This window comes from Chiloscyllium plagiosum, chromosome 28, assembly GCF_004010195.1.
Source record: "Chiloscyllium plagiosum isolate BGI_BamShark_2017 chromosome 28, ASM401019v2, whole genome shotgun sequence".
Taxonomy (NCBI): domain Eukaryota; kingdom Metazoa; phylum Chordata; class Chondrichthyes; order Orectolobiformes; family Hemiscylliidae; genus Chiloscyllium; species Chiloscyllium plagiosum.
Window position 1 is genome coordinate 40,324,590 of NC_057737.1, and position 12,082 is coordinate 40,336,671.

Sequence of the window (12,082 nt, forward strand, 5' to 3'; positions counted from 1 at the left end):
CACAGACAGGATCAAGGAACTTGTACTAATATAGCACTTTTCATAGCCACATGATGTCCCAAGATTGTTTCACAACATTAAAATACCACCGAAATGTAACCACTGTTGTTTGGACATGAAAGCAATTTTGCATATCATGTATAAAATGGCAACAGACCAGTTAAACGAACATGCACATTTATCAGTTTAAATGCAAACATGATATAGAATACAAAAATTAGAATGAATTACTTTATTAATTTTGTTCTCCAACTCTGTTGGCTTGATGATTTCCAGTCTGAATGAATATTTTAAATTTAACAATATGCATTGACAAATGCAAGTTATTTAGAAGGCAATAGTAAAACCAATGTTGAATATGTTGAAATTTTTGATCCATGACAGGATAGTACTAAAGCAGAGCACTAAAGGTATAAATCTCAGCACAATAAATGGTCATGATAGATATGCAAATAAAACTCAGACTATTTCTTTTCCTCTGTTGATTACTACTTAATTCCATTATATCATTTAGAAAAATAAGGAAATAATGAAATAGAACCCACATATGTATAAATTCATAAGATTCCCAGCTGATCCCAGCAGACATCTCAAAATTAAAATAGCCAGTGTGATTACAACTTGAAGAGGGAAGACAAAGTATTTGATCTTAAAGGTCTCTCTGCCACATGGTGTGTGAAAAGTTAATCAACTCAAGGCAGACTTGAATACATACCTGCTAACTTACCGCAAATTATCAAATGAACCACAGCTGATGACGAATGTCAAAAATATAGTAAATATATTGCCCATCACTTGATGGAAAGTGATCAACCTCCCTCACAAATATCTACACGGATTTAGCTTGTACCCAAATACCACTGGGCGGTGGGGTATTCTTACCTGTCAGGTTTAATCTCTGTACATTGGATTCAGTTTGCTCATTAACCAGTAGATCTGATCTACAAGAAAAATGTGACTATATTAGACTAAATAAATTACTGAACCAAGTTACTGAAGAAATGGAAAATGGATTTTTCATTCTCAACCAATCCATTAAATTTCAACCTCAAAATTTACTAACTATTCCTGTTTTAATTCTAATGATACTCTACTATAAATAAAATCTTAAAAAGACATCAAAATGGTTTACTGAGGTTATGTACTGCGCAAGAAGAAGTGATAATGTTGCACCATTATCAACTTCCCAAAAATATTAAGATTTAATTTTATCTGAATTTTAATTAAGTAACCAACACATCCTCAACAAGCTGGGGTGGACTTGTAGCATAAGCAATACAAACACCGAGACTGGGTGCACTTTGAAGCATATATCACCTACTGGACAGCTTACACATTTAGGGTAGTAAATGCTCTAAAATGATTACGTAAAAATGACTGTCCCTGTGAAGCACATTTATTGCATGCAATTCTGGTCTCCTTCCTATCGGAAAGATGTTGTGAAACCTGAAAGGGTTTAGAAAAGATTTACAAGGATGTTGCTAGGGTTGGAAGATTTGAGCTACAGGGAGAGGCCGAACAGGCTGGGGCTGTTTTCCCTGGAGCGTCAGAGGCTGAGGGATGACCTTATAAAGGTTTACAAAATAATGAGGGGCATGGATAGGATAAATAGACAAAGTCCTTTCCCTGAGGTGGGGGAAGCCAGAACTAGACAGCATAGGTTTAGGGCGAGACAGGAAGGATATATAAAAAAAAGACCTAAAGGCCAACTTTTTCATGCAAAGTGTGGTGCGTGTATGGAATGAGCTGCCAGAGGAAGTGGTGGAGGCTGGTACAATTGCAACATTTAAGAGGCATTTGGATGGGTATATGAATAGGAAGGGTCTGGAGGGATATGGGCCGGGTTGGACCAAATGCTGTTTCCGTGCTATGACTTGCCCAAAGCTCATTCACTAACACCTCACTATTATGATGGAACGAGGGAGGATCAACCCAAATTGTGCTTTGACAGAACTTTCAAAAAAAAAGCTGAACTCAAACAAAGTCTAAAGCTCAGTAATTCCATCTCAAAAGTGATACAATTAAAAAAATCCTAAACCAACCTTTTAATAACAAACTTAACCCGATCACTTGCTTGTAGGATCTTCTCTAACCTAGGAATACCATACCAAGAAGGGCTTCTGAATGGAATGTTGTCAGGTAAGCCCTCCACGTAGAGTTCTTTAGGATGCGATTCAAATTTGCGATAGGGCACAATCATTGCTTGCGTTTGTCCCATGGCTTCAGCTGCGAAGAGGAAAACATCAGAATTCTAGTAAGTCAATAACTTGTACTAGTCATAGCCTGCTAACCTCAAAAATGACCCATTTAGTCCTATTCTGGCTATTAAACAGTTCTCAAACTCATTCCTTCAAATCGCTTGTGCTCTAATTTTATTTTCTAACCTCATGTGATACTTAATTAATAGCCTTCTGAAAAGGTAAATAGCCTAAATCGATCAGTTCTAAAAATCTACCTGAACTGCTAATTACATTCTGAAAAAAACTTGAGCAGGTATGTTAAACATGATTTTCTCCTTTATAATTCAGTGTTGATCTATCCAATTCTACCATTATTTCCTGAGGTCTCGTTATCAGGTCTCTTATTATAGCCATGAGCATTTTCTCTCTGATTGAGATGAGGCTAATAGAGCTGCAGGTTCAGATTACACTTGTCACCTTGTAATTTGCAGAAACCACTCCAGAGTTGAAAGAATGTTGAAAGATGACCACCAATTAATCTAATATTTCTATAACAACCTCTTTCTATATTCTGGAATGTAGATTAGCTGGACCTATTAAAGTCCTATTAATTTTTCTAGTTCTTTTTCTAAAAATTAACATTAACATTTTGCAATGCCTCATTTACATAAATCCCCAGATTCACCATTGAGATTTTTCATAATTTATTCCATGAGAAGAAACACAAAGTATTTGTTTAGTATCTCTGCCATTTCGTGATTCCCCTAAATATTGAGTCCAATTGCAATAGAGACTTATTTGTTTTTGCTGCTCAATTCCCTCTTACGTAATTATTTAAACCACTTACACTCAATTTTTAATGTTTCACACTAATTTATACCTATTTTCCCTTATCCTTCTCTTGGTCATCACTTTTAGAATTTTAAAGTCTTCCAAATCCTCAGACATATCATTTGTTTTCCTTTTTAAGCAACTTCATAAACCTCTTCCTTCAACTGAATACTATTCTTGGAAGTTGGAATACATTCTTTACTCTGATTTTGTGGGTAACAGAAATGTATTTTTTGTTTAAATGTTAGCCACTACCTGCCTACAGAGATACCTTTTAAGAGTTTCAGCCTTCCAATCTATCATAGTTAATGTGCCCTCATACCTTCAGAGTTTTTTGGTTTAGATTCAAGACTGTAGTTTTGATTGAACTAAATTTCAAACTTAACAGAAAATTCTGTAATATTCTGATCATTCTTACAAGTTCCTTTACAAGATTATGCATCACTCCTTTCTGATTGCGCAAGATTTAAATTAAACATTCATGAAGGACTTCAAATGGTCATTTATTGTAGCAATTTGTGTTATTTGCTTATATAACTTTTTAAAAAATTAACAAAAGCTGAGCAGTCTTTTGAAATTCTTCAGTAAAACAATGTAAAATGGTTTCTTTTTCCAAACTCTGAACATCAGGATCAATGCATGTATCAAGTCAATAAAATTAACTTTGTAGAGATGAACATTTGCTGTCATGACAGCATTGACAAACATCAACAAAAACAAAAGTAAAAATACCGTATTTCTTGCTGAAAAGTTCTTCAACCATTCTCCTTAGTTTAGTGATTCGGGTATTCCACTCTTCTTTTGCTGGAAAATTAAAGTATTTTGAATTCTCTAAACATATCTGAACTTATTGATGAATAATTGCCACCTCAGTCTCTCAGAAAATGAAATAGCAGGGAGTGCAAATCTTAAACAATGGCACTACACATTCTGGGGAGAATGATGAAGTATATGATGACTTGGAATATTGAGCAGAGTAATAGCAGGGATTCAGGTTTTCAGCTGCATTGAGAGCGCAGAAAACTGGGCTTCAAGTCAATAAGTAGTATGTGATTCTAGTGGCAGAACTCTAAAGCCAAAGTTTTAAAGCAATTGGCAAAAGAACCAAATGTTAAGATTAAAAAAAGTTAAATTTCTTTTTAAAGGAGACGTTATTAATACCATGTCTGAATTGGTCTAACATGCATTACTTGAAAGTGCATTGGAAGCAGATTCATGAATAAATTACTTTAGCAAGGAAGTGTATAGATACTTGCAAGGGAAAAATGCTTGCAAGATTATAGCATAAGGGCAGGGGGGGAATAATTGATCAGTTATTTCAAAGATCTGGCAACAAGCCTTCTGGGCTATATTAGCTGACAGGTTGAAACCTTTATATGAAAGGAAACTTCTCAAATAAAAGCACAGGCCCAAGGGGCAGAAGAGTTTAATCATGGATGGGGCCAGATAAATTGCTGCACATGGTAAGTGTGGAGGTTCTTAGGTACTTTTGTAGTGAAAAGAGATGGTCATGAATATAATCTGACATTTGTTAAGGTGAGAGGTCATTGAAAGAACTGTAGAATTGTGCATGGGTAGAGACCGGACAAGGGGATAACAGTTGCAATGAAACAGGTTCAGTACGACAGGTGAAGGCTGAAAATGGAGTCTACAAAAGGGAGGAGATGGCCTAGTGGTACTATTGCTCAAGTAATACTCCAGAAATTTAGCTAATATTCCGGGATTCAAATCCTGACAGAGCAGATGGAATTAAGAATATACTACTGACCATGAAACCATAGTCGATTGTTGGAAAAATCTATCTGGATCAGTAAACAACCTTGAGCAAAGGAATTGTGCTATCCTCATCTGGTCTGGCATATATGTGACTCCAGATCCACAGCAATGTGGTTGACTCTCAACTAGCCCCTGAAATGGCCCAGCAAGCCACTCAGTTATATCAATCACTACAAAGTCTCAATGAACTGAAAATAGATGGATCACCTGGCGATAATCTATGTACCAGAAAAGATAACAGCAGAAACAGCCATGTCAACACTGCAAAGTCCTCCCTACTAACATCTGGGGACTCATGCCAAAATTGGGTTAGCTATCCTCAGATTAGTCAACCTATGCAGTCATACTCACTGGACAATGCAGAGAAAGCGAGGACTGCAGATGCTGGAGATCAGAATCGAGTGTGTGGTGCTGGAAAAGCACAACAGGTCGGGCAGCATCAAAAGGAACAGGAGAATCAACATTTTAGGCATAAGCCCTTCATCAGGAATGAGGCCAATGCCCCAGACACCACCATCACTATCCCTGGATATGTGGAGATTCAGTAGATATAGCAGCACAATGGATTATAATCGAGAGTGAAAAGCCCTGAGAATTCTCAACATTGACTCCATATGCCACCAGGTCTATGGCTTCAGGTTACACACAGGCAAGGAAACATGATTACCATGCACAGTTACCCTCAGCTGATAAAATATTCCATCTTGAACAACACTCGAAGAAAGGACGGAGGGTGGCATCGATGCTCTGGACAGGGCTCAGCAGCAGTACGAACTGGTCAGGAACTAAAGAATATAGCTCCTAGACTGGGTCTGCGGCAGGTTGTGAGGGAACCAACAAGAGGGTAAAACATACTTGACCTCATCCTTAGCAATCTGCCAGCGACAGGTAAATCTGTCCACACCAGTATCAGGAGGAGTGGAGAAGGCAACTCCACAAATACTCCCATTGCCAATGATGGAAGAGCCCAACACATAATTGAACAAGATAAAGCTGAAGTATCAAACCACAGACGCAGAATGGATGATTTTTCTCGGCCCCGTGTAGTGCCTCCAGTATCACAGACACTGGTCCAGTCAGCCAATTTGATTCACGCCACATGATATCAAGAAATGGTTGGCAGCAGTGGAGACTGTAAAGCTATGGGGATTAACAACATTCTAGCAACAGCTCAGAAGACATGCGCTCCCCTAGTACAGCTTGACCTTTCTACCCAACGGAAAATTGCCCAGGTATGCCCTGAGCACAAAACACAGGACAAATCCAACACTACCAATTACTTCCCCATCAGTCTGCTCCCTATCAAGAGTAAAATGGTGGAAGTTATCAATCATGCTACCAAGCAATACCTGCTCAGCAATAACCTGCTCAGTAATGCCCAGTTTGGATTCTGTCAGGACCATTCATCTCCTGACCTCATTACAGTTTTGGTTCAAACATTGACAAGAGAGTTGAATTCCAGAGGTGGGTAACAGCTACAGCCCTTGACATCAAGGTTACATTCGATTCAGTGTGACAGCAAGGTGTATCCTAGAAAAACTGGAATCAGTGGTTATCATACGGCAAATTCTTCACTGGTTGGAGTCATACATGGCACATATGAAGATGGTCGTGGATGTTAGAGGTCAATTATTTCAGCTTCAGAACATCTGTATGTGTTTCCACTTCAATGACCTTCCCTCCATCATAAGTTCAGAAGTGGGGATGTTCACCAATGAGCACACTATGTTCAGCACCACTTGTGGTTTCCCAGACACTGGAGCACTCGATGCTCAAATGCAAACAAATGGCAAGTAACATTTGCACCACACAAATACCATGCAATGACCATCTAACCACTGCCCCTTGACATTCACTGAATAGTGTTACCAACACTGAATTCCCCCAGTACCAGCATCCACATGCATCAACTTCCTCTAGCATGGACATTCAGTAGCAGCAATACTTCCAAGATGCACGTCAGAAATTCACACAAGATCCTTAGACCTTCCAAACCTGTAACTAATTCCATCTAGAACAACAAGGGCAGCGGATACATGGGAACATTACCACCTGCAAATTCCCCTCTAAGGACTTACCATCCCGACTTGAACATATATTGCCATTCCTTCGCTGTCGGTGGATAAAAATCTTGGAATTCGTTCTCTAAAGGCATTATGGGCCTATCTACAACACATGGACTGCAGGGATTCAAGAAACCGTCCCTACCACCTTAAGGGCAACTAGGGATGTGTAATAAATGCTGGCCTGCCGGCAAAGCCCATATTCCACCAGTGAGTTTAAAAAAACATGAACAACCCCATTTCCGTACCTTCAGGGAGATTGGGGAGGGGGGGTAAAAACAGCTTATGCAGATGAAGTGTGTATTTAGGAAGAAGGGGTTGAAATTATGGAAAATTTCCAGAGGATAAATAGTTGATGTTCTAGAAAATCAAATAAGAACCTCCATATAGTTCATGAGGTGATAAGAGATGCCTAAAGTTGACGCTCTCAACACCAGTAACGTCAACTACTGTCAATTATCTGCACCATCTTTTTTAGTTTTAATTTTGAGTGCTTACCTCCAGGGACAGTTTTGTCTGGAGCAGTTTCTTCCTGTTCAGTTGCCAACAATTCTGGTCTAACAGAAGGACAAAAATACAAAAAATTGATTTCCAACGCGTTTGGAAAAGTATTTTTCATTAACTGCACAGTACCTGCAACAGCTGATGATTAAGTAACTAAGGAATCTGAAAGTAATTTATTCTACAGCAAAAAGTATTCAGGCTGATCATCAATAATGATCAGACTAATTAACACCTTTCCAATTACTTCAGTAGAAATGTAAATTCCTTTAGAAACACAGTTGATATGTAAGAAACTTTTAACTCAATTATGTTTTTAAACAAACTTGTCTAGAAAACAAATATTTAATTGAATAATTTAGTGTGAACGTACAAATAAAAACTCAACTGGAGCTATAGCAATGCAATGACAAAAGTCAAGGCTACAATTTTCCACACATGGTGTTTCCAACTTTAATTCTGCCACTGTCAAAACTAGTCGTAACTGGGGTACCAGACCATTCTACAATTTATCTCCTCTCACACAGAAAAGGTACTTCTCCCAAGATTACTGTATTAGTCTCATCAATTTCCAGAACTAAAGGCAAATCAAAAGCCAAAGCCTAATAATCTATGTCCCAGAGTACTTAAGTAACCCTAGAAGTAATGAATGCATCAGTGGTCATCTTCCAAGACTGGAAGGTCGCTAATGTAACTCAACAATTTAAAAGGGGAGATCAAGAGAAATGAAGTTATAGATCAGTGAGTCTGATGGCAATTGAGGAAAAGATTTTATAGTAGGATCATACACAGGCCACATGGATTTTCAGATAGGAAATTATGCTCGACAAATCTAAGCAGGTAGCCAGTGGTATAGTTTATTTGAACTAACAGAAGGCTTTCAACAAAGCCCAACATAAGACATTAATGTGTAAAGTAAAATGAATCGCATTGGAGGTTATGTACTGAGATGGATAGAAAACTGGTGAGCAGACAAGAAGCAAAGAGTAAGAATTTTTTTTCCCCCTGAAAGACAGGCAGTGACTTGTGAAGTACTGCAGGGATTGGTTTTAGGACCACATCAATTCACAATATATGTTAATGATTTAGATGAGGGAATAACAAGCAATATCTCAAAATTTTCACATGACACCAAGCTAGGTGGAAGCAGAGATGCTGCAATATGATTTGGACAGGCTCAGTGAGTGGTCAAAATGCATGGCGGATGCAGTATGATGTTGGTATATGTGAGGTTATCCACTTTGACAGCAAAAATACAACATTGATTTTTATTTGAATGGTAGTAAATTGAGAGACGGGCAATGTTCACTGAGACCTGGACATTCTCATGCACCAGTTGCTGAAAGCAAGCATTCAGGTGCAATAGACAGTGAAGGCGGCAAACTGTCTGCTGGCCTTCATAGCGAGAGGATTCAAGTACAGGAACAAGGATGCAATTATATAGGACATTGGTGAGGCCACACCTGGAATGTTGTGTGCAGTTTAGTCTCCTTATCTAACGAAAGACGTCAGGACTGACTCGAGGGGAAGAGGAGTCAGCTAGGATTGTATTCACTGAAGGCAAGATATTCCCATTAACAGGGGTCACAGTTTAAGGATAAGGGGACTGAGGTGACAAATTTCTTCAAGAGTCTGGGCAAAGTGAGCTTATGGAATTCACAACCGGAGAAAGTAGTTAAGTAGAAAACATTGTCTTTTCAAGGGGGAAGTAGATACAAGGGATGTAGTGGAAAGACAGGATTAGGGTATCGAACTCTATGATCAACTATCATCATAACGAACAACAGAGCTGGCTAAAAAGGGTCAAGTGGCCTCCACCTGCTCTTATGTTTCTATGATATTTTTCTGTATCTACATATTTATTATATTTTATTTACTTTTACTATGTACACAATATATTCCTGAAAACCTAAATTCAGTAATGTGTAAATCCACTAATTAATTCCCTTTTACCAATGGATCAGTGCTATAGCCCCACTATTTTAATAAAACAAAAAGCAAAGACAGCAGTAAAGCAATCAAACTGATTGACGTTAATTTGGCACACACTGGAGAGTATCCTGGAAGCCAGAACATAAGCCAGTGCTAAACATGCAGCATTACAAGTCAGAATATAAGTAGGAGAATACAGCATTAGCTGACACTTAATGCAAGATTGCCTTAAAGGAAATCATATCATACATATTAGCTTGTCACATTCTGAACAGTAATCAAAAAATGGCAAGAAATCACTTTTGAAGAGAATCACATGGTCAACCCAGATTTATCAACAAGACCTACTTTAGAGCTAGATAGGTCTAACGGGTAACGGTTGGTAAAATCTATACAATTCACTAAGTATTAATATCACATGTGATCCATTAACCTTATAAACAAGACTAATAGTACAGCTTCAATAGGTCAAAATTCTTCTTTCAGATGGGGACAGCATAAAATATATACTAACACAAACTCCAAACCTTTGACATTATGCAGATATTATCAAAACAAAAAATAAATCTTTTCCTTCATTTCTAAGCATTAAATCACACTATTGACCCCGCAATTGACAAATTAACTTACTCAAAAGCACAGAATTTTAATCTCCATTATGAAATTATTAAAGCTTGGAGTATTTGAAATTTGGCAGTCACTTCTGGGATTTTTAATTTCAAGTAATGATGCCAGTTGATCATAAAAAAGTGTTTCTATCATCAACATACGTTGACAATCATGTAAGGCTACAAAATGAAAATTCTAAGCCAAGTGCCATGATTCATTCTATGTATGCTGCAAACATTACTGCATTTCACTTAAGAATTGAAACTAGTTTTACTGTAGATAAATATCACATGACAGATCCAAACACTGCAGAACAATAAGAAACTAGAAGATCCAACATAAATTTGGTGGTGGCCTAATTTATGCAAACATGATTGAAATAATGGATAATCATTTGGATCAGAAACATACTTTTTAATAACGAATTTTATCCGATCTTTTGCTAGTAGGATCCTCTCCAATCTTGGAATGCCATAAGTGGATGGCCGTCTAAATGGAATGCCTTCAGGTAAACCATCAACACAAAGGTCTTCAGAGTTGGACTGGAAGAGTGGATATGGGATCACAACTGGCCCGGTAGCGAGTGTGACTTGAGCTAAAAGTTTACACAATAAACATTAACTCTAGTGATATGTTCACTGACTTACAATGGCTCCATATAAAACCTTTTAATTCCCAACACTTCAGTTTGCAATACAAAGGATAAAGTACAGAGCACCAAATATGAAGTGAAATATTAATAAGTATACAATTCTCTGTATTCTTCTGCAGCAACATCACTCTCAAGAGAGCATCATTCAGTGAAACCCTCTTTGATACATACTGCGGCATAGAGGCCTACTTACAGAACCCCATCAGTCCTCAAGTGGTACAGAAGTCGGTTTCTTTTCTAAATAACTTGATACATCATGTACTAATTTAATGAAGCAAATGCATTTGCAGCAAGTTCGATGAATCAGAGTATAAACAGCACATTGAGATACACTTAGAAAACTGTTCATTAAGATAAAGAAAACATTTTTTTACAATTTCAAATGCACACATTGTTGTTCAACATTTAGACTGCAGAAAAAAAATAGCCAAAACTGCTGTGGGTACAGCAAAGAAATAAGATAAGATGTTTTGTTGACAACATCCTCAGGAGGTTAAAAACATGGAATCTTAAAGCACAGAAGGAAGAAATGTGGGCAATCAAGTCAGCTCTAAAAGAGTTTCAAATAATCTCATTCTCCAGTTCTTTTTTCATAGTCTTGTGAATAAGTACATGGCAATTCTCTCCTAATGGTCAGGATGAATCAGCTTCTTGCACATTTCTATGTAATACTATATGCCTCACACCATCACCGCCATGTGTTTTTCAACAGATTCTCAGTAATCCAAATCCTTCACTATTTCTGCACGTCTGGGCTTCCTCAACTTACCTTCTCTTCTTTCTCCATCCAATCCAGTCATCTCCACTCTCGTATATACTGGTTCCATGCTCCTTAATTCATTCCCATGACATTAACCCATTTAAATAATTACCTCAAGTCTTTAAAGCTTGGTCTGTGAAATTTAGCACTCGCAAAATCTAGTGCTGGTTTAGACCAGACTATCTGGAAAGGGAACAGCTAATTTATGACAACCATGGAAACAATATTTTTCACAGTGTAAGATTCAGAGCAAACAATAACTTCTGGAAAGAACAGATAATTTAGTTTGAAATCTTATGTACTTAAATAATCTTAGATTTACTTAAGGGAAACATCAATCTCTCCCATCAGCCAAGTAAAAGACACCATGAATAACTACTTAACCTGCATGTTACAAATATTGCAGAATTTTAAAAAACATGTCTAAAATAATAAGACTTCTAGTAAAAATGATTTATTCAAATCAAAAAACTGACTCCCGTTTCAAACAAGTATGCTGTCTTGGAAAATGCAGGGGGCGATGGCCTCTCAGGGGGATGTAGAACGAACAGCCAAGTTTCTGGTATTGAGGCAGGCTCTAATGTAATGAGGGGTTACATTGAGTTTCAAACGATCGACTGTGATCGAGGATTCTCTTGTCAAAGGCACACACAGACTTTTATGCGCCAGCAGCGAAAAATCAGAATGGTGTTTCCTCCCCGGCGCCAGGATCAAGGATGCCACAGAGAAGGTGCAGACTGTTCTCAAAAAGGGAGAGGAACCAGCAGGAGGTCATTGT

At 37.8% G+C, this 12,082-nt stretch overlaps 1 protein-coding gene across 1 annotated transcript in view; it reads right to left on the reverse strand.

Annotated features, from left to right (window-relative positions):
- LOC122564229 (general transcription factor II-I-like) overlaps nucleotides 1-12,082 on the reverse strand; it is a 138,400-nt gene that overhangs the window by 67,025 nt on the left and 59,293 nt on the right. The window contains exons 14-18 of the mRNA XM_043718927.1: nucleotides 10,304-10,487; nucleotides 7,349-7,407; nucleotides 3,744-3,815; nucleotides 2,043-2,226; nucleotides 883-941 (exon numbers count right to left, since the gene is read on the reverse strand). Coding sequence (XP_043574862.1) covers nucleotides 883-941; nucleotides 2,043-2,226; nucleotides 3,744-3,815; nucleotides 7,349-7,407; nucleotides 10,304-10,487 — 558 coding nt within the window. The remainder of the gene's footprint in view (nucleotides 1-882; nucleotides 942-2,042; nucleotides 2,227-3,743; nucleotides 3,816-7,348; nucleotides 7,408-10,303; nucleotides 10,488-12,082) is intronic.